This window comes from Rhynchophorus ferrugineus, unplaced genomic scaffold (assembly GCF_030347505.1).
Source record: "Rhynchophorus ferrugineus isolate W39M unplaced genomic scaffold, kcgeb_rfMv2 rfM6, whole genome shotgun sequence".
Taxonomy (NCBI): domain Eukaryota; kingdom Metazoa; phylum Arthropoda; class Insecta; order Coleoptera; family Curculionidae; genus Rhynchophorus; species Rhynchophorus ferrugineus.
In genome coordinates, this window is record NW_027472585.1 from 833,618 (window position 1) to 855,231 (window position 21,614).

A 21,614-nucleotide genomic window follows, 5' to 3' on the forward strand; every position below is an offset into this window, starting at 1 on the left:
ACTAATGGTAAGATGGTAAATGTAAAGTTTTTTTTTCTTCTATTCTGCGACATGGCAATCTGGCGCCAAACAGTAAGCCACTATGTTGACCAACCTCTCAACTATTTATTTGTTGTAACGTTTTATGAGAGAACTTCCATTTGTGGGCGTAGCTCCATCCCTCTATGTGAATATGTCGCTGAGAGTGTTTGTTTTCGTTTCAACCTACCCTCGTAGAACATATACATCCGCCAAGATAATGATAAAACCATAACTGAAGAAGTTTGACAGGCAGCTGTCATGAGAGATTGAAGGGAGATTAATTGTGATAGCCACAATATTTGAATAATAAAAGAAAATATCCATCTTATACTATTGTTGGAGCGTTCAAGTGACTTGCAAAAACCTTAATTGAATAGTAACATACGTAATTCCTACAAAATATAAAGCAAAAAGGAACTTTATATACAGTGATTCACTGTATATTATAAACATCGTGCAGACTATTAGAAAACACAAACATTTTGACGTTAACTAACTTATATGTAAACACTCACTGGAAATATTTACTTACATTAATATAAATGCCAAATAAAATTACGATTTCGCAAGCATCTGTGAAATAAAATGGTATTTTTCGCCAGAAAATATTGGTTCATATATAACAGGTCAATTGAAAAGTCCCCGGCCTACCATAGTAAAACACATTTTTTTTGGCAAAATTAGTTTTTTTATTCAATATAATTCCCAACTTCTCGATACCATTTTTGTAGTACGATTGGCTTCAAAATAGGCCTCAGTTTCAACAATCACCTCTTCATTCGACGAAAATTTCTTCCCAGCGAGCATTCTTTTGAGATCTGAGAACAGGAAATAGTCGCTGCGGGCCAGATCTGGAGAATGCGGTGGATGAGGAAGCAATTCGAAGCCCAATTCATGGTTTTTTGCCATCATTTTCACGGACTTGTGACACGATGCATAGTCTTGGTGAAGCAGCACTTTATTTTTCTTCAAATGCAACCGTTTTTAGGCGATTTCGTCCCTCAAACGGTCCAATAACGCTATGTAATGGTCGCTGTTGATGGTTCTTCCTTTTTCAAGGTAGTCAATGAAAATTATTCCATGTGCATCCCAAAATACAGACACCATAACCTTGCCAGCCGACTGTTGCGTTTTCCCACGCTTTGCAGCGGGTTCATCGTGTGCAGTGCACTCAGATGACTGTCGATTGGACTTCAGAGTGAAATGATGGAGCCATGTTTCATCCATTGTCACATATCGACGCAAAAACTCGAGCTTATTACGCTTAATCATCTTCAAACACTGCTCCGAATCATCAACTCGTCGTTGTTTTTGGTCAAAAATCAGTTCGCGCGGTACCCAGTCTGCACAGAGCTTTCTGATACCCAAATATTCGTGAATGATATGTCGTACAAGTTCAGTTGATATCTTTAGAGTATCTGTTATTTCATTCAATTTCAATTTACGGTCATTCAAAATCATTTTGTGGATTTTTTAATGTTTTCGTCAGTAACAACCTCTTTTGGGCGTCCACTGCGATCACCGTCTTCGGTGCTCATTTCACCACGTCTAAACTTAGGATACCATGGTTGATTTTTCTGGGGCAGTGTACGGAAACTCGGCATCAAGTCAAGTTTTTGCTTCGACTGTATTTTTTCCTTTTAAAAAAGCAATATTTTATCAACATGCGAAATTCCTTTTTATCAATCTTTTCACAATTCACAAAAGTTGTTTCACTCAAAATTCTATAATTCATAAACTAATGATCCAACAGCTGTCAAATTTATACACGCCCCTTTGGATGGTTAGGGCTGACTAAAAAATATATGGATTTAATTCTAGTAACACCATCTATGTGTCAGGCCGGGGACTTTTCAATTTACCTGTTACATACACAATAAAACACAACCCAGAATGGCAATTAAACTAATGTTACTTTTTTCCCTGATCCCATCGAGGACAAACCAACAAATCACGTCCGAACTAATTCACAGACCAGACGCGGTTTCAGCCGGTCTCAATAAATTTGTTTATGAGATTTATCGCCACAGACCGAGACCAGTCGTTTAATTTTTAAGTGAAGTTCCGACATCGTGTGCTCGAATGGCAAATTGAGTCAAATTGCTAATAGAATCATCTGATCGCAAATTCGATACACAAGAACCTGCATGGATAATTATGGGTTACCGTAATTTATAATCGTGTAATAGATAGTAAACAGGTAAACACCAATATGGTATAGATATTGATTGCCTTATTTGCTTTTGTACTAGCTCACCCGACAGATGTCCCGTCCGAGCTATGAACTGGAATAAATAATTTTAAAAAATATATCAAAATAAAATATTTTCAACAAAAAAATTGAACCGATTTCAAAAAATAAACAACAAAATAAATAAATAAGTGACAATTGTCATTCCTAATTATGTTAATCCTTTGTTGATGAGCATAAAGCACTTGTCTTCAATTAAAATGAATGCTTCATTGTGAATTTTACCGTTGAAAAGATGGAAAACCATCAACATTATTTATTTCCGCGCCAGAAAATAAAACTAACAATGTTCTGCATAAAAAAACATTAAAATAAACACTATATTTAACCGAGTTCAACGACGACTATAAAAATAATAATATAATTATGTGAGATATATACAAAATTAAATTACGAACTAAAATATAATATGTTGCTCGGCACCGACTTCAAAGTAGTCAGTTGGTAGTAATTAAAATAAAATTGTAAATAAATAAATAGGTTTAGGTAGGTATTAAGTAGTGTTGGGAACAATCGACTGAAATCGACTATCGACTGTTCAGTAATTGACTACTTTTTACTATCGACTATTTCAGTCGCTATTTTTGGTTCGACTGTTTTTGCTAGTAACTGTTTTCAGTCGCTATTTTCGGTCCGACCGATACTATTTTTACTATTTACTATCGACTGTTTCAGTCGTTTACTTTTAGTTACTATTTTCGGTTCTACTAGTTCATTCGACTGATTTTTAACGTTCTGGCCTTCCGTCCCAGCCGCGACCTTGAAAGTAATGCGCCGAATTTATGCTTATATAATATATGTGCTTTTATGTTTTTTTTTGTAGTTTGCTTGTGAATAACTATATATCGTAAATTAATATAGCAGCATTTTGGAGCGCTAGTTTTCGAGGGCAAAAAAATTAAATTGTAAATGATAAATAGTAAGATACTTTTGACTGGCATAATAGGTAATACTTTGGACTAGTATAATAGGTAATACTTTTTTGATAAACTTTCACGATTTTTGTCCAAGCCTCTTGTTTGTCGAAACTTTTTTCCTAAAATATTGAAAACTACAATTAGGTTCCAAGGGTTTCAGAAATTGCATAGATCCAATAGACTTGAAGAGTTTTTTACAGTAGCAGTTGTAAAATTTCTTTTAAAAATATTAACGATAAAGAGGTGAATAAAGTATATTAAATATTTGTAATAAATACATTTTCTGATAGGAAAACTCTACTTTCATATTTTGTTGGTTATTAAGAAGACAAAACATAAATGTTGACTTGTTCGTAAGCTATACGAAAAAATATCGTCTGTCAAATGAAGCTTCAACCTGTTTAAATCAACTAATTGCAAATAAAGAAAAGTAAGCGTTGCGTTAACTGCTGTATTTCAATCAACTGACCCAATTCGATATAAAACGACTTAAGCAAAATATACAATCGGAAAAAAATCGCGATGCAGCCCATTTCAAGCCCCTGCTTTCTCTGAAAAATCCTGGTTTCGGTGCATCTGATCCGTGAACCTCCGGGAATCATCTATCTATTTATTGAGTCGAACCAGACCAAATTGTTTATCGCATCTTTCGTCGCTCCAGTGGATCTCGTCGGTATTTTCGGATTTTGCGAATGTGTCCATGCGACGCAGTAGCGTTACGACAAGGAAGATCTAGATTCTCGTTATTTGTTTGGAATAAAAAAAGGTACGGCGCCTCACGGTGGTTTTGTGTATAATACACGTCCAGGTGTTACGAATTCCAATCGATGTTTCATAGGGGATCCGTCCAGGTTTGGAGAATTGTTTATTTTGGATAATATACTGGAACTTTATTGGTATGATACGTTAGGCTTTTTGGAATGAGCTGTTTTATTTTCAAATAAATCTCTAGTTAAGTCCCAGGTGATTAATTTGGGTTTAAGCCCGTTTTAGTTTACTGGTAAGTATTAGAATTCTTCGAAAGCAGCGTCAGATATACAAACCTGGAGAATGTATATGATCTGGAAACATAATTTTGATTTCTCCTAATTGAAGGGTTGAAAACATCAAGTTTATGAAGACGTAAAAAACAAGATCCAGCATATGATTGGTTCCCTATGCGCATTTCGATAATTTAAATTGTTATTTTTATTATTTCTTAATTTTAAAGTTATTTTTTCACTTATTTGCTAATTATGTTAAGTATATGTTATGTATGGTTTTGTGAATAATACACGTCCAGGTGTTACGAATTCCAATCGATGTTTCATAGGGGATCCGTCCAGATTTGGGGAATTGTTTATTTTGGGTAATATACCGGAACTTTATTGGTATGATACGTTAGGCTTTTTGGAATGAGCTGTTTTATTTTCAAATAAATCTCTAGTTAAGTCCCAGGTGATTAATTTGGGTTTAAGCCCGTTTTAGTTTACTGGTAAGTATTAGAATTCTTCGAAAGCAGCGTCAGATATACAAACCTGGAGAATGTATATGATCTGGAAACATAATTTTGATTTCTCCTAATTGATGGGTTGAAAACATCAAGTTTATAAAGACGTAAAAAACAAGATCTAGCGTATGATTGGTTCCCTATGCGCATTTCGATAATTTAAATTGTTATTTTTATTATTTCTTAATTTTAAAGTTATTTTTTCACTTATTTGCTAATTATGTTAAGTATATGTTATTGCTTATTTCTTAATTTGATATATAACTAAATTACAATCTAAATAAAAAAAATTTAAAAAAAAATGTTATCAAATATAATTCATTTTAACACTATATCTAATGCATATGTTAAGCATATATTAACTCGTTCTTGTTCGAAGTAACTGATTAGAGACGTGATCTTTTTTCTGACTATGACTACCTACTGTCTTCGACATTTTCAGAATCAGAATAATAATACGCAGAAATTTGATTTTTCTTTTTTTTAACAAGCAAAGCGCCAAAATGACCTTTGCTGGTTTATAACATGTAATTATTGTCACTAATGTTTTCAAGAATTTCGCAGACGTTTGACAACCAGGCGATATTTTAAAAATTAATAATTTTGAGAATTCATTTCTCATTTAGAAAACCAAATGGACATTATTAATTAATAGAAATTACTAAAAACAATGATGACAAATATAATTTAATTACCTAATTTCCATCTGGAATTCTATTTCTAATCGACAAAACACGGGTTTTGTTTAACAATAAATATGTAAATTTTCTATTGATAATTATTATTTACTATTACGTCGCTTATCAAGATGGCCATGGTTTAGTGAAATGTCGTATAAAAATCAATAAAAATACCTAATATCTTGTTTATTAATGTAACTTAGCAACGATATTGGCACACTTTTATATAGTTCCGTCAATATTCTGATTTCTCAATATAATTTTGTGCAGTTACACTACATGAAATAAACACTGAAAATATTTTTGCTTAGATAGTTGTTATTATTATATAAACCAGGTCTTCGGCATACTGTGGCACACTGGACTGCACGTTAAATTGAAAAAGCTTTTTTGCCCCATACGCACTTTCATTTGCTTAAATCGTACCTCTCAGTCAGACATTTTATTCTCAAACAGGGTGTCGAATACACTGTCCTACAGCCCCGTATATTCGGGTATTCCGCAGGGCAGTGTTCTCGGCCAATTGTTATATCTTATGTATACAGCTGACCTACCGACCTCACGAAACACTACTGTTGCAACATACGCTGACGATACAGAGGTTTTATCATCACACGAGGATCCAATATCAGCCACAAAAAACCTCCAACTTCATCTTAACAAAGTCGACTTGTGTTAGCGTAAATGTAAATTATCATTAGATAACAAGGTTTTGCTGTATAAGTCAATACTTAGGCCCATTTAGACCTATGGTATTGAACTGTGGGGTACTACTAGCAAATCTAACATAGATATCCACAAGAGGTTCCAGAATAAAGTGTTGCGAGTCATCGTCGATGCCCCATATTACGTGTCCAACAAACTGATTCAACGCGGTATCCACATAGAACCCATAACGAGTGTGATTCGAAGTACTCTGGAAAGAGTATTAGTGCATCTTAATGCAGTCGCCAAACAGTTAAATGTGCGCGATGACAGTGAAGTGCGTAGGCTCAAACGCAAACTACCATACGAACTGGTTAATAGACACATAGAGTGAAATGTAATAATTTCTAGAATAAGTTTAGAATAGTCATTATAATAAGTTACGATAGACTTTCAAATTAGTTAGAATAGTATCTAGAATAAGATTTAGATAATAAATTGTACAGCAGATCACTTACTGAAGTGATCTTCTACAGATTAGGATGGTTATATTATATAATGGAAATCAAACAATAATACTTATTGTCCACGGGCAGATTGTTGACGTTTCAAGATATTAATTAAGTAAAAATTATTATAGAAACAATTGTAATAACAAACGGTTAAGATATTGTTTTTTTTTCAATTATCTTAAGTAAATGCATAGCTTTCTAATCATCTTAAATTTTATAACCAACAATTTCTAAATTTTACTGCGAAGTGGTACGTTTTAATAAGCTTTTTTCTTCATTATTTTTAATGGATAATTAAATTTTTAATATATGGCGGTTCCGTTGCTATTTCTCATATATGCAAACTTATTTGCATATGAAATTATTCAATTAGTATATGTACCGAATAATTAATAAGTCTCAAACGTTATTATAGTAACTTCTGTTCAAGAAAACTGAAATTTTTGAAAGATTTGATTCCGGATCGAAAATGGAGATTAAGAATCTCCAAGAACATTCGTTAAGCAAGAAATCAGCATTGTCGTTATGAGTGAGAAAGTATTCTGCTTAAAATATTTACACTGTGTGAGTCTAATTAAATAATAATTGTAAAAAATGGTCTACTATTCAGTCGGAATCAACGAAAAAAACGGTTTTTTGACCGTTGCACAATTGTAAGGTGAAAGGCGAACAATTTCAAGAAGCATGATGCCGAACATTTATCTTTGACCGAGATCAATTTCAGAGAATCGATTTTCAATATGATCACAATGAGTCTTTCGGACAGTTGGAGTAATATTTTTTCTAGTTCATTATACTAGTAGATCTAACAGTACATTATAATGAGTAAATATTATTTGCAATTACACGTTTTGTAATACAGATTAATATAATTAAATAAATAAATTTATTTTAAGAATATTCTGCTGTATTAAATCACTACAGTTATTTTTCATATTATTATAAAGAGGTTTCTTTGTTTTCATAAATCAAAATTAGTTTCGAGTGTATAATTAAACCTTTCTTAATATAATATATTTTTTAAATAAACAAAAACCTTATTTAATCTATCTACTACACGTATTTTATATTCTACTATATACGCACTATTTAACTTAATACCTACCTAGAACATTACGAACATACACACCATAATACCATATATAACACCTGAAAATACATAATATTTACTTATTAATAAGGTGTAGAGCCACCATTCGCTTTTACAACAGCTGCAATTATTCGCTGAATATATTCATAAGGTGTTTTAATAGTTTCCAATGCAGTGTTGTCCCATTCTTGTACCAAAATATCTGCTAATTGCTTCAATGATCTTGGAGATGGAATACTCTTACTCTACTCTTAAATTCTCCATAACAGTTCAACTATGTTGAGGCCTAACGATTGTGCTGGCCAGGGATCATTAGGGAACTTCCTCCATGTTTGACTTGTTGCGAAATACCCCAAGTTTGGGGTTTTCCATACATAAATCCGGCCGTTTGTAGGAAAGAGTGTAAATAATTATTTATAGGATCATACCACATTTCTACAACCATTTCTCTATCGAAATAGTATTACTCAAGCGAGTGTTAAGTTTTGCTGTCAGTTTAGCCGCGGTAGTTTTATGCTGTCTTGCCACAATCCTTCTTAATGGTCACCATTTTCATATACTTCATTTTATATATTTCAGGTTTAAACCTCTAAGAATATGCCCTTACGAGGATTTTCAATATTTAAATGATATTCAGAGATATAGCTACTAAAACAGCTATATAAGACGCTTTAACATCTCAAAACGAAACTTTAAACACACTTTCCTCGAATTTTTTTTTTGAGAGGGATCATATCTTAAGTTCTACTGAACCTTTAAGCCCGATGATGATCCCTATCTATCTCTATGTATACCAAAAGTTGGATTTCTATTTTTTTTAAATTTGGAAATATCAAGAAAGATAAAAAACAGAACAGAAATTTGAAAAAAAAGAAGGGTTGTTCAGTTTGTCCTCATTATTTGGTCTCTCTGTTAAACTTATCTACTATAATGACTACTAAGTAGTTACTACTTTCTATCTCAGCTCCAAGTCTCACTTTTTTGTCCGCAATCTATCTCCTATTTCGTCTTTTTACCCGTGTAAAATCTATAATATATCGGCTTGGTAGGCGTAGTGGTAAATACAACAAGACGGTCCTCCTGCTGTTACGATAGTCGCGAGTTCGAATCCTGCTGGGGCATGTGCTAATCAAATCACAAATCAAATATATAAATAAAAGAAATCTATATTAATTCACTATAATTTAAGGGGGTTTTCTAGTGTAGACATTTGAACCCTCCAAAAATATGGCCTAAAGAGGGTTTTTTTCGGAGACAAAGTTATGCATTTTTAAAATTGTTTTGAACAGCTGTAATTTGGAGAAAAAAATGTGTTTAACTTTTTTATTTCGACATGATGGAATATAGACAGAACGATAGACTCACGCCAAGAGCAAAACGTCTCGAGCCAAGCCACTTTTGAATGCCACGCCACTAAAACAGCTATTTCTCCGAAAACCATAAAAATTTTGAAAAATCCTCTTAACACCGTATTCTTAAAGGGTTAAGCTTTCAAAATACGATCGATTTTTGAAATATCTACTATACAATACCTCCCTAAGAACCAGAACCGGAGTTTTTTTCATCCACCACGCATCCGACGAACATCAAAACGTTGTACGTCGAGCAGTATAATTTAATTAACAAATGAGCGTTCATGTTCGATAAAAATGATTCTGACGCCTTGATAATCTCGTTGCGATCGGCGCCATCGAGAGAACCCGTCGATCCGCTGGACCGACAGCCAAAACATGATAAAAACATTAAACGGCGAGGCGAGAGTGGCGGATAGCAATAATTAATAATGTGCACCGTTAAAGCGTTAAAAATCAATCGCATCACAGAGCGATGTCGGTCGGATTCTGGCCGGTCGAAAAGTTGCAGAGACATTTCTCAAAGTCGGCGGCCGGAATGCGGGGCTTCAGGGACGGAATCGCGGAAGATGGTGTGCTGTTTGGTTGCTAAACTATTACATTAATTATTATTAACGTCTGGTACTTTTATAATGTGATGATTTTACTTTAAAGGTTGGTCTCTTAAATATTAGTCAACATATTTAATAAGTACAGAACTAGAAATCGTGAAGACAAAACAATATTTAATATGTAGCGACCGCTACAACCATTCATCACATCAAAGTCTAAGGTTGGCAATGCTGGTGGATTGGTATCATGCGGATCCCGGCTATAAAAGACCACCACCTCCTCTTTTTTTCTTTTCTCTACCCCCTTGTAACAGTACCACTTCCACAGCGCTACCGTACTTCCTTTACCTAACCTAATATCCTGTCTATTGTCCCGTCGACCACATATATCATTTAATATCGCAATAAACAAGTTTTTATCCAACCAGTGTTTTCAGTTATCGTGCGAATTCCTTCCACAAAATAGTAGTGTGTGTTCGGACAAACAATCGCATCGACAGCCACATATTCCGACCGACCGATCAGACGAACATTCCTACAAATAAAATTAGTAATCAGACAAATCAAAAGATTAAAGAACATAAACAGAGTTCAATAAATATGTAAGTGTAATATGTAAGCTCCGCAGCAGACGAAGATTACTTGCTATGGACAGCAACTTGGAGATTTAAAAGAGCAATTATCAGAATACTGCCTATTAAAAATGATCGAAATGAATGGGTTCAACGCAACGATGAAGAATCTGAATTATTCGCAGGACTTAGCTAACGTATTCCAACCGAATGATATGGAGGCAATTCCTTTTTATCAGCCTGATGCTGGTCGAAGAATGAAATTGAATGGTGTCGAAGGTTGTCAAAGAAATTAACAACAACCTTAATCCTGTTTTATTAAAAACAATAATGATGTTGACATAGATGTTCAATGTCTGTTTGAAACTGAAGCATGTTCCGGAATGTTTTAAAGTTGCTCGAATAATTACGCTTAAAACACTTGATAAACCGGAAGAAGAAGCCGGATCTTACAGACCTATTTCTTTGTAACCTGCCATATCAAAATTATCTGAGAGAAACTGCTGTTAAAACGTATTAAATTTGGATTGCGAAATCACTACTCAACAATCGACCAAGTGCACGGGGCAACAGCGGCTGTTGCAAAGACATTCGAAGAAAAGAAATACTGTCCTACAATATTCCTAGACGTCTCACTTGCTTTTGATTGGATATGACATTTGAGGATTAATCTACAAAATGAGCATATTGCTACCGTGGAACAACTGTCAACTACTGGAATCCAATCTTTTTGAAAGAACATTTAGAGTCCCGCATAAAGCGATATTTTCAACATTTAAAAGCTAGCTATTTCAAAGTTTCCCAGGGTAGTGTCTTGGGATCCTTCCTGTATCAAACAAACGAAATAAAAGAAACGGGACTCTATCCAAGTTTGTATAAAAAGTATTAGTAGAAGTTAACAAGAGCTACAAACTGACTACAGAATGGAAAATACAGCTTAATAAGTCAAATCGGTCCATTTTAATTTTACGTTGCAAAAACCTAATTATATCGATTGACGCCCAATTCCTGAAGCAGAATCAAACAAAATACCTCGTCATTCATCTCGATGGTAGGTTAAATTGGAAATATCATTTTTATTGAGCAGATTAGACTCAAAGTCAAGCAACTGTACTGGTTATTCGAAAGATACTCTCAGCTTAACCTAAAATCAAAGAGATTGGTTTATCAGTCAATCATAAATCCAATTTGGACCTATCAGGTTGCACTAAAACATCAAACTAACTAATAATTCAACGCACCCAAAGCAAAGTTCTACGATTAATTACCAATGCTTATCGCGAGAGTTGCACGAGCTCAAGGGTGAAGCTGTTCATTTGAAATGGCATGCATTAATTGCCTGACAGATGGACAAGAAATACGTTGAATACATACATTTTTAAGTATCCATTGTAAATAATGTATTTTATTTGCCGGAACAATTAACTTAATTATATATCCACAATTACTGTAGTAACTGAACATATTATGAAAGTTAAAATGATTGTCAGAATGTGTCTACAAATACAGGGGAGCAATATGCATGTTCGTGTAGACCCCGCAGTAACTTTATTTAAAAACCATCGTCTATATATGTTTCTTGATTTGCCTTAACAACTGGGGGATGGTAGAAAACTTACTGGTCATCGTTACCTAAACCGCAGATCGCATTGTTCAAAATCATAACACGAATATCCATTTAGCAGAGCATGTATACAGGTAAAATTAATTAAATACCCATAACAATTACTTAACGCAGGACATGATTTATAGTAGGTAATAAAAACCCGACCCGCCTCTGTCCTAATTAAATATGCAAAAACAACAATGTGCAAAACTTGTATCTAGTTAAGTGACCACTATCCCCCTTAGCAAAAACCGCACAGCATTAAGACAAAAGCGCTCTTTGTTTGACCGCCCAAACCGGACTGATTGGCAGAGATTCATCGATGGATCTCCGCGGATTGCCGCACTCGAATCAGCCAACAAAAAGAAAACAGTCATCTTTATTTTAATCGACTCTATGAATAAAGGTCGATTTTATTTGCGGAAATACTTCGTTGAAAATGGGTTAGTGAATGTTTATGTTTCCTAAACCAGTTATTCGAAAAATCCATAAAACTTTTCAAGGCTCACCTAGGAATTAGACTCATTAGATTCACTGGGCAATGGACTAAAGGCATAAAGCCGCTGCTGAACTAAGATGTAGTGACATGTCAACAGGAAAATCAACTAATTATGCAGCTGATTCAGCGAGACACCCAGATCTGTTAGATTCCTTCATAGTTAGAACTTAGTCTTTTTTGTGTTAAAAGTCGTTTGATTATTTTTTACATTTTAGTGACTTTCTTATTAATTTTTTGAAGTCGGTTCAATTTTTTTTTGTAAAAATATTTTATTTTTCACTTTTTGGTATTAGATATTTACTCAATAAATGACGCAGTTATTTTATTAAGTATTACAATGGATAGCCCAAGTAAAAGTACGGACCATATGAAAAAAAAAATAGAAATAAAGAAACAATGATGACAATGACTTCTCATATGATATGGTCAGTACGTAAAAAGCATACTGAGTGGCTCTTACACTGAACTACTTCCGATTTTTCGTCACATTAGTTCACCAATAACATTATACCCAAATATCTGATTATTTTAGATAAAAAATAGGTGAAAGCATTGTCGTGTACGAAGTCGGTTAAAAAGAATAAACATTAACAAAACGACAATTGAATTTATATACATATATATATATATATATATATATATATATATATATATATATATGTATATATATATATGTATATGTATATATATATATATATATATATATATATATATATATATATATATATATATATACATTATATTTAATATCTTAAAGAATAAAATTTTCACTATACTCTGTTTTATTTGATTAATGAAAAATATGTTATTTTTGCTAATCATAGTAACTTTTTTAATTTCCCGCTATAGATATTCTCGCTTGACGAGCCTTTTGGTGATCTAGAGTTGCAAAACTTGGATACATCTTAACAATTAACATATTGACATACCGTTAACTTATACAACCCAGTCACTACCACTCAAATCAAAACGAGAAAGAACAGATGGAAACAGAAAAATCCCGTCAGCTTTACAATCTAACATGTCACAGATAAAATAAATAATTGGCGAAACCATGTGACCGTACTGAAAGTATCAGAATTCGAAACCAGAATCGATCCAGTAATCGCAAAACATATTTTGGCATAACATAAAGCAGATATCCTCATGTTGAAATACTAGAAAGCACGTCTGAAACTGGGTAAAAAAAACCAGACGGATCTATCCGATACGCAAGCATTGTTTATAGAGCGGATAATAGCCAAACTCGAAATGTATTACACATTCGCATCGACAAAGATGATTGCTAAATAATAGACTTCGATTGAATGGCGGGTAATTGTCGAGAAATAAAGCGCCTTTCACGGTGTAACTACACCAATTTATACTATTTGATGTTAAAAATCGACGACTTATAGTGCAATATGCATTTATCTTGATTGAAGCAAAAACTAAACGATTATTTCATTTAATTAATTTCAATGTTTCCACATCAGTACGTGCATTAACAGTTTCTTTATTTCAGTTAATGGGTTTATAAATAAATCGGCTAGGTGTTTATATGAGGAATTAAACATTGGTCGATTTTGTCGCAGGAGTCTTTGCCTTTCATTCGACAGCCATGTCCAAACCATGGTAATTTGTTTTCTCTGAACTTATTCCTCAACAGCACACTACAGTTAATTATACAACCACAATAGTTTATAGGACAATTAGACGACTTTGACAGGCTTATTCGTTTACATTTTCAAACTAATCAGACAGCTTTGTGTCTCTTTTTAACAAGGATAAAATGAGAAGAAAAATATTGTCTTATTCTAAAACGAATTTACAAATTGCGGTAGGCAATATATTAAACATCTTGGTGGCGCATATACATATAAACTTTGAATATACTCTATATCACATGATTGTAAATAGAGGGACTAAAATTTAATTAAAATTATTATAAATGGCAACAGAAGTAAGCTCCGATAAAGTTTATACTATTTGATAATAAAAATCGAAAACTTATAGTGCAATATTATACATTTATATTAACGAAGCAAAAAAGTAAACAGCTACTTTACATGAACACATAAATTAGTTGTTTTTTGACTCTATGAATGACTTCATAACTTAATAGTCATGGAGTAAAAATATGCAAATTATGAGCTGAAAATAGGTTTTTTAAATGCGGGAAAACATGTAACCAAAAATTCGTAATAATTTAAATAGAATGGTATATTATATTGAATCTTTTAAATTAGGATAGATATATCAGATATATTTCTTTAGATATATTGGGTTGTCAGAAAAAGACGGCTTTTTAATAGTGGGGGTTATTTGACATTAACATTTATTTGAAAAGTGTCATATACCTGCTAAGATGCTTCAGTGAAAAGAATCAATCCATGCAGTAAATTAGATAGCTTCTATAAAGCTAAAGTCCCCAAAAATCGATTATAGCACTTTTATTGATATGTAATCTTATATATAAAAATGAATCGCAAAATATGTTCCTAAGCGCATAACTCAACAACGCCTGGACCAATTTGGCCAAATCTTTTTTTAAAATGTTCGTTGAAGTTCAGGGATGGTTTTTACGGCGAGAAAAATTAGAATTATTGCTGGAAAAACCCTAAAAATAGCCCTTTTTGTTTGAATTTGTTTCGTGTATCAGTTGACAATTCATCTGTCATCTGTCAAAAGTCATCTGTAACAGACAACTTTTTTTTTTTAAATTTGATATGACTTGAACTCAAATCCTTTTAATCCGTACGAATTGTTTTATTTATTTAAAATTTTTTATTTGTTTAAAATTTAATTCAAATTTTAAATAAATAAAACAATTCGTACGGATTAAAAGGATTTGAGTTCAAGTCATATCAAATTTAAAAAAAAAGTTGTCTGTTACAGATGACTTTTGACAGATGACAGATGAATTGTCAAGTGATACACGAAACAAATTCGTATATCGTGTTTTGTGCAGAGTGTTTAGTTAGTTAGTGTTTGTTTAGTTCGTGATTAGTGAAAAAATAATTTATATTTGATATGCCTCCTATAAGACGAAGCAATTTAGGTAGAAGAACCAGAAATGCTATAAACCAAGCTAATTACCGATCTAATCGTACTGCACAAGAACGTGACGACGGAAATGAACGTGAAAGAATTCGGATATCACAAACGCGTGAAGCGCGAGCGCGACATTCAACTAATAATCGCGCAAGTTTGAATCCAGCTGCTTTCAGTTACGATGTGTCAATTGACTACAGTAACTACCAATGTGTTGTTATTGGTTCTATGAACTTGGTTTGCTCACACTGTAAGGCATTAAAATACAAAAACGAAGCCAATGGATTGTGTTGCGCAAAAGGTAAAGTGAAATTGATACAATTGGATCCACCACCAGAACCATTGTACTCATTGGTTTCAGGAATAGGAACAGATTCTATACACTTTTTGACACATATTCAACAATATAACAATTGCTTTCAAATGACTTCATTTGGGGCAACAAATGCAGTTCGGGAAAATTTTATGCCAACTTTCAAGGTATGTATTATAGCAGTTACTCATAATTATTTTAGCGAACAAAATTTTCTGTCACCAAAGTTAAGATGTGTTACTAATCTTCAATTTCTTAATCATTACGAAATATATCACTTAGTCATCATATTATATGGTGATTCAGTTTCAGTGACACTTTTATTATATTTTATATTTGATAGATATTAGTTAAAACTAAATATATACTTTTTAAGATCAAATATTATTTAAGTTTGATCATTGACAATCCATTAATTTATACCACACCATAATATTTTTTTTATTTACAGATACAAGGGCAAATATATCACAGAGCAGGTTCACTGTTACCAGTGTCAGATAGCGACAACAAATTCCTGCAAATTTATTTTATGGGCAATTCACCACAAGAAATTGATCTGCGTTGTGCACATAACAATTTAGTAAAAAGGTCTATTGTAGAACAATTACAAACTTTATTTCATCAACACAATCAATTGATTATATTGTTTAAAACTGCCCTGGATCTGATGCCATCCGATAATCACAAAATTGTAATCAGAGCTGATAAAACACCTGCAGGTCAACATACAAGACGTTTTAATGCACCAACTATTGATGAAGTTGCTATCGTTGTAGTTGGAGAAAACTTGGAATCCCGTGATATTGTTTTACATCGTCGGAATTTTCAATTACAACCTATAAAGGAAACACACCGCTCATATGATGCACTGCAATATCCCATTATATTTTGGCAAGGTGAAGATGGCTACGATTTATCAATAAAAATGATAAATCCCATTACAGGTAACTAAAATATTAGTTTAGCTATGGCGATAATATCTCAGTCACTATATTATGTATTTTAATTTTATATTTGAATGTTATTAAAACAAAATCTGTTTACAGGTTCTGAAACCAACAAAAAAGTCAGTTCAATGAACTATTATTCATACCGCCTAATGATTCGGGAAAATGCAGATAATCACATATTGAAATGTCGGCGATTATATCACAAATATGTTGATGACATGTATGTTAAAATTGAAACGGAGAGATTAACATTCATCAGGTTGAATCAAACCAAACTCCGATCTGAAGAGTATATTCACCTTCGAGATGCGATTAATACTGATGGAAATGCACAGAATGTCGGTCGGATGACTATTCTTCCAGCAACATACATCGGAAGCCCTCGGCATATGCACGAATATGCTCAAGATGCCATGTCGTATGTTCGTCATTATGGTACAGCAGATTTGTTCATCACATTTACATGCAATCCGCAATGGATAGAAATTAAGCAGGAGTTATTACCTGGGAAATCATCCATTGATCGTCATGATATTACAGCCAGAGTCTTTAGACAAAAGTTGAAATCTTTAATGAATTTCATCGTAAAACATAATGTGTTTGGTGAGACACGCTGCTGGATGTATTCTGTGGAGTGGCAGAAACGAGGATTGTCACATGCACACATTTTGATTTGGTTGGTTGAAAAGATAAGGCCAAATGAAGTTGATGCAGTGATATCAGCTGAAATCCCTAATGTACAAGTAGATCCTGGATTGCATGAGGTAGTTATCAAAAACATGATACATGGTCCCTGTGGAACTCTTAATCAAAATTCACCGTGTATGATGGATGGTAAATGTTCAAAACGATATCCACGGACATTAATATCGGAAACAATTACTGGTAATGACGGTTATCCATTGTATCGTCGCAGATCGACAGCAGACAATGGAAAATCAACAATTGTCAAATTAAATTAACAAGATATTGAAATAGATAATCGTTGGATTGTTCCATATTCACCCATTTTATCAAAGACATTCAAAGCACACATCAACGTTGAATCTTGCCATTCAGTGAAATCGATTAAATACATTTGCAAATATGTAACCAAAGGGAGTGATATGGCTGTGATTGGAATTGCTGCAGAGAATTCTAATGATGAAGTTACCCAATACCAAATGGGCCGCTATGTCAGTAGTAATGAAGCAGTTTGGCGAATATTTTCTTTTCCTATTCATGAGAGACACCCTTCTGTTGTTCACTTAGCTGTGCATTTGGAAAATGGACAAAGAGTGTATTTTACAGCACAGAACGCAGTACAAAGAGCTGCTCAGCCACCATCTACTACATTAACCAGTTTTTTTGAGACATGCCAAAACGATGATTTCGCACAAACATTGCTATATTCTGAAATGCCAAAATATTATACCTGGAATCAATCCTCAAGGAGATTTATACGACGGAAACAAGGAAAACCAGTTCCAGGATATACAGATGTATATTCCACCGATGCGATTGGCCGGATTTATTCAGTACATCCAAGCAATGATGAATGTTTTTATTTACGACTGCTATTAGTCAATGTACGTGGCCCAACATCATTCCAACAGTTACGAACTGTTGATGGTGAATTGTGTGGATCCTACAGAGAAGCCTGTCAACGTTTGCAATTGCTTGAAAATGACGCTCATTGGGATCAAACTCTCAATGATGCTGTAATATCATCACACACTCATCAAATACGAACATTGTTTTCTATAATCATATCTACATGCTTCCCATCAAACCCAATTGATTTGTGGATGAAGTACAAAGATTATATGTGTGATGATATTTTGTATCAAATACGGAATAGAATGGGTAATCCAAATATACAAATCAGTGAAGAAATTTACAATGAAGCATTGATTTCAATTGAGGACATGTGCTTGATAATGTCAAACAAACTATTAATTCAATTAGGCCTGACCGCGCCCAATCGTCCAATGCATGACGCTTTTAACCAAGAGTTGCATCGAGAAAGACTGTATGATCTCAACGCTTTGAAAGAATAAATTCAAACAAATCTTCCACTGTTAAATGAACAACAGAAGTATGTATTTGAAACTCTTATGAAAGTAACAAATGATGAAACTGGAGGGATTTATTTCTTAGATGCACCTGGTGGTACAGGAAAAACTTTTTTTATTTCATTAATATTAGCAACAATTCGCTCACAAAATAAAATTGCACTTGCACTCGCTTCGTCGGGAATCGCAGCAACTTTGCTTGAAGGTGGTCGAACAGCCCATTCAGCACTAAAATTGCCATTAAATATGCAAAGCAATGAAACTCCAACCTGCAACGTTTCGAAGAACTCTGCAATGGCAAAGGTTTTGCAGCAATGTAAATTGATTGTTTGGGATGAATGCACGATGGCACATAAAAAATCTTTGGAGGCTTTAGACAGAACCTTAAAAGATCTATGTAGCAATAATAACCGATTTGGTGGTGCAATGATTTTATTAGCAGGAGATTTTCGTCAAACATTGCCAGTGATTCCACGATCAACGCCAGCTGATGAACTCAATGCATGTCTAAAGTCCTCCAATTTGTGGAAACATGTTAAAGTACTTCATTTAAGCAAGAATATGCGTGTCGAGTTGCAAAATGACCAATCTGGAAACATATTCTCTAAACAACTCATTGACATTGGTAATGGCAAATTTCCTATAGACATGTTGACGGCTTGCTTTTGCTATGACTATAAACAAGTCCCAGGGGCAATCATTAAGTGTTTGTGGTATTAATCTAGAAAACCCATGTTTCTCACATGGTCAATTGTATGTTGCCTGTTCCCGTGTTGGAAAACCATCAGATTTGTTTATCTATGCGCCAGGTAATCAAACAAAAAACATCGTATACCACAAAGCAATATAATGATAATAATAATAATAATTATGATTCACATGATTAACAATAAAGCGATTACTTACTTTTCAATCCTTATATATGTTTTATTTAATTATTTTTTATTCACAACGCCCTATCACCAGGGTGATGGTTCTGTTCAGGAGAATTTTTTAAAATACGTAGGCACAAAAACTGCCACATTACAAATCTTTTTGACAGGACGAAGTCTGTCGGGTCAGCTAGTTTTTATATATATTATTTTAATAAATTATTGAACTTAATATACTTTTTGTATATATTTTGGTACGTTAATAAAAACCTAAACTAAGTTTAGCAAAAAGATAACATGATTTTTTATATATACCCTTATTCATAATAGATAATTAGCTCAAACAACTATACATATAGTTCTTCCGATAAGGGATAAGGGTCGACCCTGTTGTCAAATGTCTACAAAATTCTTCAAAATTCTTGATGACGCGCGTTGGCTATTCTATCGGATAGACCAGAGCTAGAACGCCAGACCACGAAGTTCATAAATAAATCATGTTAAGATCGTGCGGAATTTATATCGAATAACTTTATATGGACTATATAAATATTTGCGTAAAGATATTAATTGAAATGGCGAATTGCCGCGAGCTAAAACCATATATCCCCATTATCTTGTCGATCTTAGACGATCTTAGTAATCGCGAATGCGCGGAATTATAGACTGGCGAAGAAACTACCATCTTGGAACGCTATTTGGAAATAATTTATTGCCCGGGTAAAAGGGAGAAGCTCTTTCTGATCACGCTACGTTAGAGACTCGTCGAGTTTTACGACTGTATTGGTGTGGTATACAATATTGAGGAGGTAATTAATGTTAAAGGAAGGTTAGCACATATTTAAATAGTTTCAATGATATATATAGATTTTACAAATAGTTGTGCGGTTCAGATACGTTCTGTAGAAAATAATGCCTAATAGATTTCAGAGAAACAGCATCCGTACTGTACGTCAAATTGTCTTGTCAATAGCGATTTTCATTTTTACACGCTTACTTTCATAATATTTTTTATTAGTGTATTTTAATTTATTGGTAACAATGTTGTTCCCAGTTATTACAACAATTCTTATTATAGAACACTTCTGCCTACTTGATCAATAATAAGCAGTTTAGATCGGATGCAGTTCGAAGTCGGTGCCGAGCCCAAACCATACAAAAAGGATGGAGGATGCTATCAATATAGTAGAATATAAAATACGTAGCGTCCTATGTAGATAGGTTAAATAAGTTTTTTTGTTTATTTTTATTTAACTATTACAACGATTATTATGTACATATTTTATTTTAAAAGGTTTTTTTTTGGTTAAAAATCTAAGTTTGATTTTGTATTTTCTATGTTTTACTTTTTAGTGAGCTCCTTATTTATTTTTTGTAGTCGGTTCAATTTTTTTGTTAAAAATATTTTATAATATAGTATAGTAGTATTTTAATTAAAGTGAAGAATGTGTTTTTTTCCAGTTCTGTACCTATCAAAGAAGACTAGAACCACGTCAATAAAGAAGCATCCAGACTTCTAAAGGTGGATAACGCCATTAGATGTCACAAATGGAAAACACCATCCGGTTTATGTCAACCTGATGCACCAATGACAGGAGAACGTTGACTTTTAGATAAGAAAGCACTGGAGGTACCACTGGAGTACCTCATCACAGAGCGTAAGAGTGTTGGAGTTTTTCTGTGCAACCTGTTGCTGTAGTCACCTGTAACCAAGCTCTAATGACACGAGGCACAAGGTAAACTGGTATTTCAAACGACCACGTGACTCTCATACCTCATTATGTTAAAATCCAAACTGACCCAAATATTAATCAAGATTTAATCGATAAAATTGAAAATTCTCGACCAAATACCTTACGTTTATGGTTTTAGGCAATTTGCATCGTTGAAAGGAAAATTATACGTCTTACGCGACTATAACCCACGTCATCTTTATGTATCGTATTAATCAAAAGGAATAATTTTGAAGCTAACGCGATGACGTAACGTCCATTCGCCGCGTCTAAACCAAAACTCGTTTATAAAGCGAGCCCGTCCATTTTATAATGGAAGATGCTCTTTAATAACATAATTGTGATTCGTCTAATTAATAGCGTTGATATTTTGTTAACATTTTATTGAAATAATTTGGTTAAAGGATGAGCGATAATTCATCGGCGTAATTTATGTTATTAACCGTTCGTTTTGGCGGCGAACAATTTGAA

The 21,614-nt window shown here is 33.5% G+C and overlaps 2 protein-coding genes across 4 annotated transcripts in view; one reads left to right on the forward strand and one right to left on the reverse strand.

The window, feature by feature from the left end:
* The window catches only part of magu (SPARC related modular calcium binding-like protein magu), a 69,745-nt gene that overhangs the window by 15,495 nt on the left and 32,636 nt on the right, over positions 1 to 21,614 (reverse strand). The gene's annotated exons all lie outside the window — the stretch shown is intronic.
* On the forward strand, positions 15,972 to 17,567 carry LOC143198254 (uncharacterized). Its single transcript, XM_076407383.1, has 3 exons — positions 15,972 to 16,253; positions 16,311 to 16,478; positions 16,581 to 17,567. Exons 1-3 carry the CDS (start codon positions 16,064 to 16,066, stop codon positions 17,444 to 17,446), a joined length of 1,224 nt encoding a protein of 407 aa, XP_076263498.1. The 5' UTR covers positions 15,972 to 16,063; the 3' UTR covers positions 17,447 to 17,567.

What these genes read in the sequence shown, in the direction of transcription:
- LOC143198254 (XM_076407383.1), top strand. Translation starts at nt 16,064, where the DNA reads ATGGGCAATTCACCACAAGAAATTGATCTGCGTTGTGCACATAACAAT. An exon ending in AGCTGATAAAACACCTGCAG is followed by an intron (nt 16,254 to 16,310) that starts GTCAACATACAA and finishes CTATCGTTGTAG; the next exon opens with TTGGAGAAAACTTGGAATCC. An exon ending in AATGATAAATCCCATTACAG is followed by an intron (nt 16,479 to 16,580) that starts GTAACTAAAATA and finishes ATCTGTTTACAG; the next exon opens with GTTCTGAAACCAACAAAAAA.